This window comes from Brachyhypopomus gauderio, chromosome 20 (assembly GCF_052324685.1).
Source record: "Brachyhypopomus gauderio isolate BG-103 chromosome 20, BGAUD_0.2, whole genome shotgun sequence".
Lineage (NCBI taxonomy): Eukaryota > Metazoa > Chordata > Actinopteri > Gymnotiformes > Hypopomidae > Brachyhypopomus > Brachyhypopomus gauderio.
The window spans coordinates 5541671-5557508 of NC_135230.1; the positions used below are offsets into that span (position 1 = coordinate 5541671).

General features: G+C 41.7%; 1 protein-coding gene across 3 annotated transcripts in view; it reads left to right on the forward strand.

Annotated features, from left to right (window-relative positions):
* LOC143484636 (uncharacterized) overlaps window positions 1–15418 on the forward strand; it is a 328223-nt gene extending 312805 nt beyond the window's left edge. For all 3 annotated transcript variants that reach the window (XM_076983469.1, XM_076983471.1, XM_076983470.1), the window contains 5 exons: window positions 8804–8977; window positions 12113–12286; window positions 12718–12891; window positions 14564–14610; window positions 14734–15418. In XM_076983469.1, the coding sequence (XP_076839584.1) occupies window positions 8804–8977; window positions 12113–12286; window positions 12718–12891; window positions 14564–14610; window positions 14734–15296 (1132 nt within the window). In that variant the 3' untranslated portion in view covers window positions 15297–15418. The remainder of the gene's footprint in view (window positions 1–8803; window positions 8978–12112; window positions 12287–12717; window positions 12892–14563; window positions 14611–14733) is intronic.
* The last annotated feature ends 420 nt before the right edge of the window (window positions 15419–15838 follow it).

Consider the following 15838-nt stretch of genomic DNA (forward strand, 5'->3'; position numbering starts at 1 on the left):
AAAATATCTTATTTACACAAACGAAATATCAGTCAAACACAAGAAAACACAAAAAATATTATATTACTATGCTGTATGAGTAAAAATAAATAAATGACGCCAAGTTATTTACATGAACGAAATATCTTATTTACACAAACGAAATATCAGTCAAACACAAGCATAAACACTGCAAAAAAATATTATGTTACTATGCTGTATGAGTAAAAATAAGTAAATGTAAAAATAAATATTACTTTACTATACCTTTATTACTTTGTTGCTGCTATTGAAGTGCATACACAAGAAAATCTGGGACGCTTGCTTCATACATAACGCCAATACCACGCTAATGATAATGTGTTTCACGGGAACAATATGGACCCGTGATAATGGTTGGTTCAGCCATGTAAATGTGTGGCGCTATTGAAGTGCATACACAAGAAAATCTGGGACGCTTGCTTCATACATAACACCAATACCACGCTAATGATAATGTGTTTCACGGGAACAATATGGACCCGTGATAATGGTTGGTTCAGCCATGTAAATGTGTGGCGCTATTGAAGTGCATACACAAGAAAATCTGAGACGCTTGCTTCATACATAACGCCAATACCACGCTAATGATAATGGTTCACCGCTCTAAATAATACTTATGTCAATATGTAGCGCTTCACACATAACGCCGAAACAGGGCTAAACTTTATTTATTTATTTTAGACTACAAACTAGACCTGGTGCACACAGACTGCACACAGACTAGACCTGGTGCACCACAGAGCTCCTGCCACAGAGCTCCTGCCTGTCTTTCTGCTCCTGTCTTGCTCTGAAATTAACATATGTATGGTCCTGCTAATTGGGCAGGAGAAGGAGGGGTGATGTCCTCAGAACCTTGAAATCTCAGGAGCTCCAGTGTTAAACATAAGTTTAAGTGCATTATGCATAAAAACTGATCACAGTGACATTTTCCACATCTGGGAAGCAATTCCAAACACATGAACTTTCCATTTTTCTTGAAAAATCTGACACTCTGTGTCCACTTTTCTCTTTTTTGACAAAGATATTTCACAGAACAAGCCAAAACACGCCTCTAGCAGACAATATAGGAACCATTGACCGTATATATAATGGACGGTACGTCACCGTTGACTCCCGTTGTGAGTTTTTGAAGCCACCAAGATGGCCGCACGGACGCTGCCATCTTGAAAATTGGAACCAGAGCATGCGCATTAGAACCGGTAGGCAGGACAGTATCTCCGCCAGAGACCGTATCTCCGCCCTGACATTCGTTAGGAAACGCCCACCAGTATAGAAACTTTTGACGTTTTACAAAATAAACAAACGTCTGACGAGAGTTTTGCTGTTGAGCGCGTTCACGTTTGAGCGTCTGGTAATAGATGTCAACCAACGCAGCTATTAACTGTCAATCACCTTATCGCCACACCCCTTTAAATAACACTTAATAACTTCTATAAAATCTTTTTTCGTCCGGCCCGTTCACTAACATGGGAATGGGCGGGGTTAAAAGTTGTACTGCAGCCAGCCACTAGAGGGCAGCTGACTAACGGAGGCTTCACTTTTCACTCGCGTCATCCAGTCCACTTATATATACATACAGTCAATGATAGGAACTGCAGATTTGACAAGTTACAGAGCATGTAACATAAGGTGGATCACGACCAGTTCTACTGTAGTCTATGTGGGAGGACCTTATATACATTGTGGAGTGTGGGAGGAGGAAGATGAGTTTAAGGAGGGGTAATTGGGGGATGAAGATGAGGAGGAAGAGGAGTTTAAGGAGGGGTCACTGTGGGATGAAGGTGATTGCACTTGGGCAATCAACATTGGGTAGGGTAATTGATAGTCGTCACCTTAGGGTTGAGACCTCAAAGGATATACAAACAAAGGGCAGAGGGGTTGGGCATGCAAAGGTGGGCAACCATCAACACTTCTCAAGGATTTGATGGTTACCCCACCAGGGGTTGATTGTATATAGAGAGACAGCAGACGATGAATAATCTCCATAGAGACAAAGGGGTGAGATCTGAAATAAGCATCTTTTCTCTCACTGGTTAAACCAGTGGTTCCCAAAGTGGGGGGCGCTGAGCTTGGAAGTAAATGATGTGCACATCAGGGTTGTAGTGTTTTAATTCGCTAACTACTGGTGATAGATCGCTATTGTGTTATACAGTCGCCACCTCCCCGCTCAACAACTTACATTCGCCACCCCCCCCCACCGCTCAACAACTTACATTCGCCACCCCCCCACCGCTCAACAACTTACATTCGCCACCCCCCTCGCTCCAAAACTTACATTCGCCACCTCCCCACCGCTCAACAACTTACATTCGTAATCCCCCCACCGCTCAACAACTTACATTCGCCACCCCCCCTCGCTCAACAACTTACACGTGTCCCTGCCCCCCCACCTCAACAACTTACACTCGTCACCCCCCCCCCCCCCCACTCAACAAAAAAAATATTGGGCACAGGGGGGGCACAAAAATATTCTCATCTACTAAAGGGGGGCACGGCAGAAAATGTTTGGGAACCACTGGTTTAAACCATTTTGTGACGGGTAGGGTGAGCGAAAATAAATGGAAGCGATCACGCCAAGTCTCAGGGAAATAGGATGGTTTAATATGTAAAGTGCGCAAACCAAAACCCATGAACTCATCCGAATTAAGGATATAATAACCAGCGGTCAACTGGTAAAAAGACAAGACATATATAGACGAACAAACGACCCTCAGGTGAGACGGATCGCGGGCTCCGCCCACTTGAGGGACGAACACAACACCACACCCACAGGACAAGCTGCTGCTGTAGACGGGGGCGACCAGTAGGGGGCCGCCGTACCGTGACACATTTACTGAAGAAGAGACCATAGTCTAACAGTGTAGACACTGCACCTTATATCACGAATGAACAAACTTCACCTTAGATATAATCCTAATCACAGCTCTCTGTCCTCCCCACACAAATGACATATGGCATTACCTTTACATTCAGTAAATAAATATTTATAAGTCCATGTCTTCCCCACCAGCATTTCTTTCATTAACACGAGTTGATACCTTTGAGAATCCAGCAGCTCAAGGGAAATTCTTAGCAATACTTTGCAACTATGAAGACCTAGATGTGAGTTTATATGGAGTCTTAATGAGTGTCAGCTGTATTATCTTTTAGAGACTCTAATAGTGTGTTAGTAATAATAGAGTATCAGAGATGCTGATCTGTGCGGTCCTCACTGAGGATGCTGGGAAGTGTAGTGTCATATGTGAGCTGAGGATGCTATCCTGACAACAGGTCTTCATTTGAAGTGTTTAATGAAAATGAACTAAAATGAAAAGAAACATACTACTAATAATATTTTTGTGCAATAATATGAACAATATACAACAGGGCATAAATAAGGCTGAATGTATGTGGCTACTGATGTCTAACACACACACTACCTGAAGGAGGCGCTGACTACACTAAACAAGACAAGTGATAAACACAACAAGGTCCAGGTGTTCACCACCTGGGAGTAAATACAGTACAGAGTGCAGTTCAGTCAGAGGACGAGGAATCACAGAAATAGAGTGATGAAGCAGATGTAGAAATATTGAGATGTTAGAAAAGTTCTCCCAATTCAGGAAGGAGCAGAGCAGCAACGTGACAACAGATGACCAACATCTCTTACAAATGGATGAACACGTGACTTCCAAATAAAAACATGAATTTGAATTGGTTGCACAATGTACAGTTGTTTATGTTTGATTCCTGATTTCTCATGCAGGCTGTCAAAGACAGAATTGATTTAAGAGTTTTGTATTTACTCCTCCTTTTCAGATTAACTGGCTGTAACCTCACTGAGGAGTTTTGCAAATCACTCGCATCACCTCTACAAACAGAAAAATCCTCCCTGAAAGAGCTGGACTTCAGTTATAGTAACCTGCAGGATTCTGGAGTGGAGCAGCTCTCTGCTGGACTGAAGAGTTCACACTGTAAACTGGAGACACTCAGGTGAGTTTATTGTCTTTATTGTGAATGAGCAAATGCAAACTCAATTTATTCATGAATTCCTTTGAATGGAAATCAAATGTTTCAGATGTGATTTAAAAATCACATGTTACGTCCCTTGTCTAGGTAAAGGCTGCAACATGTATGTATATAATCTGTACTAATATGGATGATGGAAGAAATGTAAATCCAGGACAAAGTTATCTGATTTATGTAACAAGTAAGTTTATTGGTAATTGTCAGGAGTGGCAAGGCCAAAATAACAAACAACCCCCCCTAGAAAAATAATATAACTAATCCTAAAACAAAAGTACAATTCTTACCTACACTCATATCAAACAAACACGAACCCACAAAACAAAAGGCGCCACTTCCTACACCCAGTGTCTAAGCACAAATATAACTTCTCCCACAGGGCTCACACAAGACTAACAGAATTATTACCAAAGAGAGACAACACACACCAAGACACAAAGTTATACAAATCCACAAGAGCTAGCACACAATATATCAGAACAGTAGCATACACCAGTATCACACACAAAACCTCTCTGTCTCCTCTCAATCTCTCACCCCTCCATCTTGGGATCTTCATCCTCTTTTATCCACAAGGCCTAAGTGGAGGGGCGGAGCCAGAGTGAGGTGGAGGGGCGGGGCCAGAGTGAGGTGGAGGGGCGGAGCCAGAGTGAGGTGGAGGGGCGGGGCCAGAGTGAGGTGGAGGGGCGGAGCCAGAGTGAGGTGGAGGGGCGGGGCCAGAGTGAGGTGGAGGGACGGGCCAGAGTGAGGTGGAGGGGCGGAACCAGAGTGAGGTGGAGGGGCGGAGCCAGAGTGAGGTGGAGGGGCGGGGCCAGAGTGAGGTGGAGGGACGGGCCAGAGTGAGGTGGAGGGGCGGAGCCAGAGTGAGGTGGTAGCCAAATCCAGGCCCGGAGGATCAGGAGGTGGATACAGCAGTACAGGATGTAACACATAAAAAATATAATTAGTGTCACGTCCAGCTCTGCCCTCCACCCCAGTCCAGTGTCGTCTGCCCAAGCCCCACCTTGTTTCTCTGTTTCCATAGGTTCCCTTCTGTCTGTCACGCCCCTGTTATCATTGCTCCACCTGTGTCTTATTCTATCCTTGGTGATTCTGTGTATTTATTAACCGTCGTGTCTAGTGTTCCCTGTGGGTCATTGTTTCTGGTTACACTGTATCTGAAAGTTGTGCTTCGTTGTTTCTGTATTCTGCTCTTGCGATCTCCCCCGTATATTTTCCCTCGGTCTCTATCCAGTTAGTCTACATGTGTGAGTTTTGAAGTTGTCTGTAAGTGTTTCCCAAAGCCTTATTCCTTTACACTCTCTCACTCTCTCTCCTTCTCCCAGTTTAATTCTGTTTTATATTCTGGTTTGCCTTTTCCCCTCATGCTGCATAGTTTTGTTCCTTGATTTTCCATGTTTATAGTTCTGCCTATTTTCCCGAGTATTCTTGTGTTCTTCATAACTGTGGTTTGCTGATTGATATGTTTAGTTACTGTTCTTTGGTCTTCCTATGTATTCTCGTCGATTATGTTTAATGCCCTAGGTTTTGCGTTTATCTCATTCGTCTGTTCCCCATTAGCTTTATGCTCATTGTCTTTGATGCCTTTCATTACCTGTTGTGTTAATCCGTCCAAGTTAGTTACATTGTTCCCTGTAGTGTCTGTCATGATAGCGTTGGTGTGTTTCCCGGTCCATAGCATCCCATTTTGCCTGGTACTCTCCCCATAATTTGTATTAAGTTTTGTTTATTTAATTGAATCATTCAAATCTTGCATTTGCATCATGCCTGTCTGATCCAAATGTAACAATATGCTATAATTGTTTAAATAGTAAAAATTTTTTCACTGGTAGTGTGTACCAAGAGGTTTTATCAAATTTTAGAAAATTCTGCACTATATACAGATCATGTGATGTGTGCAAAAAAGAAGAAAGCAATCATGCCAGAAAAAGGAAGATTTAATGCATAGACCTGTGAACTAATTCAAATTAAGGATACAATAACCAGCAGTCAACTGGTACAAAGACAAAACATATACTGTATAGACATATATAGACAGACAAATGGCCCTAAGGTATCGGATTCCCTAATGGGGGACAAACACACCGCAACAACAACAGGACAACATGAAATACTGCCGCTGCTGTCGGGTTTCACTGCACAGCGAGGGCAAAAGGAACAAACACATCAATACAAGCAGGGAGTTTTGCACTAATTATATCCAAAACTAAAATAACTAAGAGCAGTCACTGAATAGACACATAATGTATCGATTGCGGAAGGGTGAAGGACGAGGCACGAGTCCAACGTGTACAGCAAACGTCACTTTTAATGACTAAAAATAAAGCGCAGACGGCGCACATAAAACATGATAACAAAGAACGTGTATGACTCAAACAACGCCGAGCACAGAACACTGCGCGAACGCACATTAAATAGACAAACCACATAAACCCCAAGTGATGACAAGACGAGCCACAGGTGAGACGGATTAACACAAGACGTAACCGCAACCACGGAGATCCACAGACACAGACACCAAGACGTAGACAACGTAAACACACGCCCAAAAGGGAGGGGTCAGGGATCGTAACGTGACACATAATAATAAAAACTAATGAAAGAGATAGACATAGATGAATGTGTCTTATAAGAAACACATAATACTAATGTCAAAGATCTGAATTTTTTTCCTCTTCTAATATGTAGGCCTATACCTGTGTGACTGGATATCAGACAGATCTGTACTGTATTTATTCCTTTTTGCAGATTATCTGGCTGTAATCTCACCATGATGTCTTGCAAATATCTCACATCAGCTCTACAAACTGAAAACTCTTCCCTGAAAGAGCTGGACTTCAGTTACAGCAACTTGCAGGATTCAGGAGTGGAGCAGCTCTCTGCTGGACTGAAGAGTTCACACTGTAAACTGGAGACACTCAGGTGAGATTTATGTGAATTCATTCTTGAACGGAAATGCTAATATAACACAGAAAGGGATGAGGTATGATACAAAGGCACAAGTATTTGTGACAACGATCAACATCAAACACCACACACACACACACACAAACACACACACACACACACACCTAAATACAGACATTGGCCCACGTGACAGTTGAACTGTACATGGCATTGAAACAGTTTTGAGGGCTAGCACATCCTCTTCTTTAAATATTTCCAGTTGTTGTATTTTTAAACTAAAAATTGCATGTTTCATAAAGCATTTTCTGTGATTCTACATCCTCTGACTGAAATACATTCTGCTCTGAATTTACTCCTTTTTAGGTTAACTGACTGTAATCTCTCTGAGAAGTCTTGTGAATATCTCACATCTGCTCTACAAACAGAAAATTCTTCCCTGAAACATTTGGACCTTAATAGCAATAATAACCTGGAGGATTCAGGAGTGGAGCAGCTCTCTGCTGGACTGAAGAGTTCACACTGTAAACTGGAGACACTCAGGTGAGATTTCTATGATGAATTCAGTCTTGAATGGAAATGTTAAGGTGTGAAAGCACATTGTCATCTGAAGAATTTAATGCTAGAATATAATCTTTACAATCAACACCTAGTACTGCATGTCACATCCTAAGGAGAAAAATGGTGGAGTTGATCTCAAGATGTTTATATAAAATGTTACAGAGCCATCATATATCACTCACACAGTTACATTACTAATTGATTATGTGGATAACAATTACTTATGTCAGTAATTGGTAATATGTGGGTAACTCGCTATCATATTATTCACAACAATAACATTAAACATCTCAATATTTCCTCATCTACATCATCACACTGTTCTTGTGATTCCTCATCCTCTGACTTAACTGCACTCTGTATTGTATTTACTCCTTTACAGACTAGCTGGGTGTAATCTCACTGTGAAGACTTGTGAATATCTCACTTCAAATCTACAAACAGAAAACTCCCTGAAATATCTGGACCTTAATAACAACTGTCTGCAGGATTCAGGAGTGGAGCAGCTCTCTGCTGGACTGAAGAGTTCACACTGTAATCTAGAGACACTTGGGTGAGATTTTTGTGAATTAATTATTGAATGGAAAGGTGTGAAGGCACTGAGGTAGTTTTATAAAGGCTATCATGTTGTATTCTATAAAAATCTCCAAATATTATTTTTAGGCACACAGAAATGTTTCTGTGATGGGAGCAGAGAGGGAGTGAGATGTTTGGAGTGTTTTTATTATCCGTAGTGAACAATCAAAGGACAAACAAACAGAAATGTAAACAGTGCTGAATTGATCTATTTCCAGGTGAGAAGGCATTTAGGGCAGGTAGTTTATTCATGCATATTTTATTGACTTTCCTATGAAACAGTCAATCATTACAGTGAGGTAGGCTGGCTGTGTCAGTCACTACAGTGAGGTAGGTTGGCTGTGTCAATCATTACAGTGAGGTAGGCTGGCTGTGTCAGTCACTACAGTGAGGTAGGTTGGCTGTTTCGTTCACTACAGTGAGGTAGGTTGTCTGTGGCTGTATTTGGGCTTGTCACACACTGGAGTAAAAGAATGATGCACCTTTTGTAAACTTTGGATATGTCAGTCCATTTATTTTTTACAGTCATTCTCCATAAGCAGTGAACAAACTGCTGACTAAAACACATTGTATTTGCCTTGTTAAAGGTGGCACTGTTTCTAATAAAGAACTGTTACTGGAGCAGAACTTTTAAAGGCCTGAATATTTTCATCATCTGCAAGATCACTCTTTCTGTGTCATTTCAAATCGTCTGTTTGAACTGAACTGAACTATTTTATTTACTCCTCCTTTGCAGACTAGCTGGCTGTCATCTCACTGTGGAGTCTTGCAAATCTCTCACACCTGCTCTACAAACAGAAAACTCCTCCCTGAAACATCTGGACCTTAATAACAACAACCTGCAGGATTCAGGAGTAGAGGAGCTCTCTGAAGGACTGAAGAGTTCACACTGTAAACTGGAGACACTCAGGTGAGATTTCTGTGAATTCATTCTGGAATGGACATGTTAATCTGTGAAGGTTCTATAGTGTAATTTTTAAAGGTCAGCATGTCTTCTTTACATATTTCCTGACATTAATATTTTAGTCCTCTTGGCTGATTTCATAAATTGCTGCACTCAGTTTCCCTATCTAGCCCTATAAGTGTACAAGTCACTCATCTTCAGATGGTGTTATTTTAGTGACATCTTTAGGGAGAGAGTGATCAATTGATTGATCTACTGCCATTACTATTATAAAAAGTAACAAATCAACAAATATGCTAATATTACTGGTCAACTAAAATTGGGAGCACATGAAACAGTGTTTTCTTTAAATAACAACCTTGTTTTTATTAATAACCTTGTTTGCTGTTGTATAATTATGAAGTCTGTTTACATTTATTAAAATAAAAATGTAAAAAAAGTAAAATTAATAAACACTCCACAATGTAACGAATCAAGGGCGGCGGGTGTGACGCAAATGCAAGTATCAATGTGATTTATTAATTTAAACAAAAACCAAAAGGAACAAGAGAGAACAACTAAGGCAGGATAATATACACTAGCGTTCAAAAGTTTGGGGTCACCTAGACAATTTTGTGTTTTTCCTGAAATCTCATACTTTTATTTATCAAATGAGTTGCAAAATGAATAGAAATATAGTCCAGACACTGACAAGGTAGAAATAATGTTTTTTTTAATTTGAAATAATTTTCTACTTTAAACTTTGCTTTCGTCAAAGAATGCTCCATTAGCAGCAATTACAGCATTGGTGTTGCAAAATGGAGTGATAGCCTTCCTTATTCAAAATCCCTTTTACCTTGTACAAATCTCCCACTTTACCAGCACCAAAGCAACCCCAGACCATCACATTACCTCCACCATGTTTGACAGATGGTGTCAGGCACTCATCCAGCATCTTTTCAGTTGTTCTGCGTCTCACAAATGTTCATCTGTGTGATCCAAACACCTCAAACTTTGATTCGTCTGTCCATAACACTTTTTTCCAATCTTCCTCTGTCCAATGTCTGTGTTCTTTTGCCCATATTAATCTTTTTCTTTTATTAGCCAGATATGGCTTTTTCTTTGCTACTCTGCCCTGAAGGCCAGCATCCTGGGGTCGCCTCTTCACTGTAGATGTTGACACTGGCGTTTTGCGGGTACTATTTAATGAAGCTGCTAGTTGAGGACCTGTGAGGCGTCGATTTCTCAAACTGGAGACTCTAATGTACTTGTCTTCTTGCTCAGTTGTGCAGCGGGGCCTTCCACTTCTCCTTCTACTCTGGTTAGAGCCTGTCTGTGCTCTCCTCTGAAGGGAGTAGTACACACCATTGTAGGAAATCTTCAGTTTCTTGGCAATGTCTCGCATGGAATAGCCTTCATTTCTCAGAACAAGAATAGACTGTCGAGTTTCAATTGAAAGTTGTCTTTTTCTGGCCATTTTGTGAGTTTAATCGAACCAACAATTCTAATGCTCCAGATTCTCAACTAGCTTAAGGGGTAAAAATGTGTTATGACATACAAATAACATAAATAATTAATCAGAGTTGATTAATCTGATTAATGTTAATGTGGTTTATAACTAATAACCATTTTTACAATATACTATTAATTTAAGTTATTTTACATTTACACAACCCACAAGTGATCACACTTTGTAGTAGTGAAGCAATCAAATCATTAGCAGAGGTTTAAAGATGCTCTGGTTTATCCTGTATCACCCCCTTGAGAACTGGGTTTATTATCTCCACAGCAGGGTTGCCAACTCTCACGCATTGAGCGTGAGACACACGCATTTGACCGTTTTCACACGCTCTCACGCCACACTTGCGATATCTCACGCCGAAAAAAAAACTAGTTTATTTACCTCTGATCCACATATATGATTCAATGAATTACTAGTTCGCTCATTTTGGTGGTAATTTTGTTTATAGTAATTTTTATTATGCAGTTGTTATTTTCTCTAAACACACATATCTAAATGTGATAAACAAAATAGCAGTATGATCATTAATTAACCCTGATGAGATCCGGGCGTGGTCTACCTTCTTGGGGTCCAGCAGGGTGTGGGGGACCCATTGCATTTTTTGTTAAAATAATCAGCAGATTTAGCCCAATTGCAAGTAAAATAAACAATACATATGTTAAATTAGTTTGCTCTCATTTATTTATTAGTTACTTTTTTATTAAAATGTAACACAATAAGGAAATGAATCATAAATCATGCTGGCTGACAGGCTGGTCCTATGGCTAGCTGCTGACGGGCTGGTGCTAACGGAGCTGGCTGCTGCTCATCCTCCTTTTCATTATCACTATCAGACTCTGATATTTCAGAAATGTGATCCTGAAATTTCTTCTTCTGAATCACCATCAAAATCCTCTGTCTCTTCCAATAGCAGCTGTAAGGCAGTCTGAACTGAGAATCGCTTTGCCATCTTTTATAGCATTTTTAGCATTTATAGCATCATGTCCCCATGATTGGATGAAACACACACTCACACACACATACACACACACACACACACACACACACACACACACACACACACACACACACACACACACACACACACAGGTCCAGAGAGGAGGGAGGGATAATGAGGGCTGAGAGAAAAGATGCTTCTTTCAGATCTCACCCCTTTGTCTCTTATAGAGATTCTTCGTCTGCTGTCTGACAATATGCAATCAACCCCTGATGTGACAACCATCAAAAGTGTTGATGGTTGCTCACCTTTGCATGCCAAACTCCTCTGTCCTTTGTTTGTATATCCTTTAAAGTCATACAGACGACTATCAACTACCCAACCCAATGTTGATTGCCCACTTTGACTAGCCCAGGGCCCAGTGGACCCTGGACCCTGTATGTAATACAAATGTGAAGGGGGGGGTACGGGGGGGTGGTCATTGAAAATATTTTCTGATTTATGTTGCTCACAGAAAATGAGCCAAGGACCAATGAATCTCAGTTTGAAAAAAAAAAAATTGTAGAATTTTTTTAAGCTGATTTTTTAAAAATGGGTCCCACAGACCCTTGGACCATATAAGGGTTAAAAAAATTGTCTATATCGTAATATCTGTTGTGTGAGTTGTAGAGTGTATAGTAATATCTGTTGTATCTACTTGCAGACTGGCTCTCTGTAATCTTGGGGGAAACACTTGTGAAAATGTGGCATCAGTTTTGCAACTGGAAAACTCCCTTCTGAGGGAACTGGACCTTAGTAACAACGACCTGAAGAATTCAGGAGTGGAGCAGCTCTCTGCTGGACTGAAGAGTTCACACTGTAAACTGGAGACACTCAGGTGAGATATGGTATATTCAACAGAGATTCTTCTTGGTTGGTCCTGTAGCTCTGACCTCCATCACCATGAAATGTTTTGATAGTTCAGTCATGCAGCATATTAGACCCTCCTGCCTCCTACTTTGATCCCCTTCAATAATCATATAATGTAAATAGATCTGGTGAGGACGCTGTATCCAGTGCACTACACGTGACTCTCACACATCTAGAGAACAAAGACACGTCAGGATGTTTATCTCCACTTTCAATAGTGGAGAAGAGTGAACAAAGCCGTCTGCATGGAGGACGCAATCTGGGAGATGAGAATGAAGGAACCTTCACTACAGTTCCCAGCCTCTCTAGCTGCTCCATGCAGACTGATCTGGAAACACATCTCTCTCTCTCTTTCTCTCTCTCTCTCTCTCTTTCTCTCTCTCCTCATCCTTTCTTCAGTTTGTCGGGTTGTCTGGTCACAGAGGAAGGTTGTTCTTCTCTGGCTTCAGCTCTGAGCTCAAACCCCTCACACCTGAAAGAACTGGATCTGACCTACAACCACCCAGGAGAGTCAGGAGTGAAGCTGCTCTCTGCTAGACTGGAGGATCCACACTGCAGACTGGACACACTCAGGTATGGAACATTATTGTGTGTGTGTGTGTGTGTGTGTGTGTGTGTGTGTGTGTGTGTGTGTGTGTGTGTGTCTGTGTGTGTGTGTGTGTGTGTGTCCTAGAGTTCATGAGTAACTAAACTACTGAAGGCCATAATCATCTGTTATTTATGTATTTCTGACTGGTCTCCCTATTAATAATTCATCCTGTTTGTAGACTCTGCTGTGCACTGATATGTTTGTAGTGTCTTTGTTGTCTAGTGTTTGGTTTTAGGGTGAGTTGGGAGTCAGTGTTATAGTGAACTGTACTGCAGTGTGTTATAGTGAGTGTGTCAGTGTTAGTGGGTGGAGCTGTGTAGGCCAGAAGGCGGAGCTACAGTCCTCCTGCCTGACTGGTTGGTACCTGCTCCCCATCATGGACATGGACCATTCAGTCAGTGTGGTTGGGGTGTGTGTGTTGAGTGCTGAGCTGTAATCAGTGAACAGTTATCATAACTGTCCTCGTCCTCCAGATGTTTGAGGGTCGTGTGGATGGCAGTGCTGACAGTGTCACTGGACCAGTTCTGGTGGTCTGTAAACTGGTGTTGGTCTAAAGTGCTGGTTCTGATGGTGTGTGAACTGGTGTTGGTCTAAAGTGCTGGTTCTGATGGTGTGTAAACTGGTGTTGGTCTAAAGTGCTGGTTCTGATGGTGTGTGAACTGGTGTTGGTCTAAAGTGCTGGTTCTGATGATGTGTAAACTGGTGTTGGTCTAAAGTGCTGGTTCTGATGGTGTGTAAACTGGTGTTGGTCTAAAGTGCTGGTTCTGATGGTGTGTAAACTGGTGTTGGTCCAAAGTGCTGGTTCTGATGATGTGTAAACTGGTGTTGGTCTAAAGTGCTGGTTCTGATGGTGTATAAACTGGTGTTGGTCTAAAGTGCTGGTTCGGATGGTGTGGGAACTGGTGTTGGTCTAAAGTGCTGGTTCGGATGGTGTGTGAACTGGTGTTGGTTTAAAGTGCTGGTTCTGATGGTGTGTGAACTGGTGTTGGTCTAAAGTGCTGGTTCTGATGGTGTGTGAACTGGTGTTGGTGTAAAGTGCTGGTTCTGATGGTGTGTAAACTGGTGTTGGTGTAAAGTGCTGGTTCTGATGGTGTGTAAACTGGTGTTGGTCTAAAGTGCTGGTTCGGATGGTGTGTGAACTGGTGTTGGTCTAAAGTGCTGGTTCTGATGGTGTGTGAACTGGTGTTGGTCTAAAGTGCTGGTTCTGATGGTGTGTAAACTGGTGTTGGTGTAAAGTGCTGGTTCTGGTGGTGTGTAAACTGGTGTTGGTCTAAAGTGCTGGTTCTGATGGTGTGTAAACTGGTGTTGGTGTAAAGTGCTGGTTCTGATGGTGTGTAAACTGGTGTTGGTGTAAAGTGCTGGTTCTGATGGTGTGTAATGTGTAATGTGTTACACTTCATCATGATGGGGTCAGTGTAACGGGGTGACAGTCATTAACAGGTCACTGTGCTTTTCTTCAGGAGGACCACCGTGATGGTGGACTTGAAGCAGGTGGACACTAAAGTTGGTGAAAGAATAGGAGATGGAAAGAGGGAGAAAAAAATGAAAGAATTAGAATTGGAATGTTTAAACACTGTGTGTGTGTGTGTGTGTGTGTGTGTGTGTGTGTGTGTGTGTGTGTGTGTGTGTGTGTGTGTGTGTGTGTGTGTGTTTTAGAGTGGATCATACAGGAACGATGATAATCAAACCAGGACTAAAAAAATGTGAGTTCACTATTTCAGCATAATGAACACACACACACACACACACACACACACACACACACACACACACACACAGTAGTTGTGTTGTGTGTTCTCTCCTCTAATGTCTGTTCTTGTGTACAGATGCGTGTGAGTTCACACTGGACCCAAACACAGCACACAGAGAACTGTCTCTGTCTGAGGAGAACAGGAAGGTGACGTGTGGAAAGTGGCAGTCGTATCCGGATCATCCAGACAGATTTGAGAACTATTGGCAGGTGTTGAGTAGAGAGAGTGTGTGTGGAGAGAGTGTGTGTGGACGCTGTTACTGGGAGGCTGAGTGGAGTGGAGATGCTGCTCTTATAGCAGTGACATATAAAGGAATCAGCAGGAAAGGAGGCAGTGATGACTGTTGGTTTGGATACAATAAAATGTCCTGGAGTCTGCGCTGCTCTAATAACAGATACACTGTCAGACACAATAAGAAGGAAACTGTCATCTCTGTCCCCTCCATCTCCAACAGAGTAGGAGTGTATGTGGACTGGCCCGCCGGCACTCTGTCCTTTTACAGCGTCTCCTCTCATACACACACACTCACAAACTTATACATGTTCAACTCCACATTCACTCAGCCCCTCTATGCAGGGATTGGGGTGTATCCTGACTGGATTTGGGGTTCTGAGTCCTCAGTGTGTGTGTGTGTGTGAACTAGAATAACCTCCTGTGTCCTGCAGGAACACCTGAGTCTCCATGGTAACACTCCTCTACACACAACTGGTCATGATGACTGATCCAGTGAACATCATAACACACACATGCCTGATCAGACTTACACAACACACACACACACACACACACACACATATATATATATATATATATATATATATATATATATATATATATATATATATATATATATATATATATATATAGATCTCTGCTGAGTCCTTGTTGTGTAAAACAGCATTAAGTGTAGCGACCACAATCACTTTATTTTTTAATCACGTTGCAGGATTTGTGTCAGTGCACAAACTTTTCTACGCGATTGTCCCATGATCGGGGTGATCGTAGCTAACAGTTAGAAATAACAATTTACAACACAACTTCTCCAGCTGCAGGAGGATAAACGGAGATCACACTCGCTCGATGGATAATTCAAACTCTTGATCTCTTACTGGTGATGTTGTATGAGTAGATAATTGCAGACATGTGAACAAGTCACTAAGTTGCAAGTAACAAGTAAGTC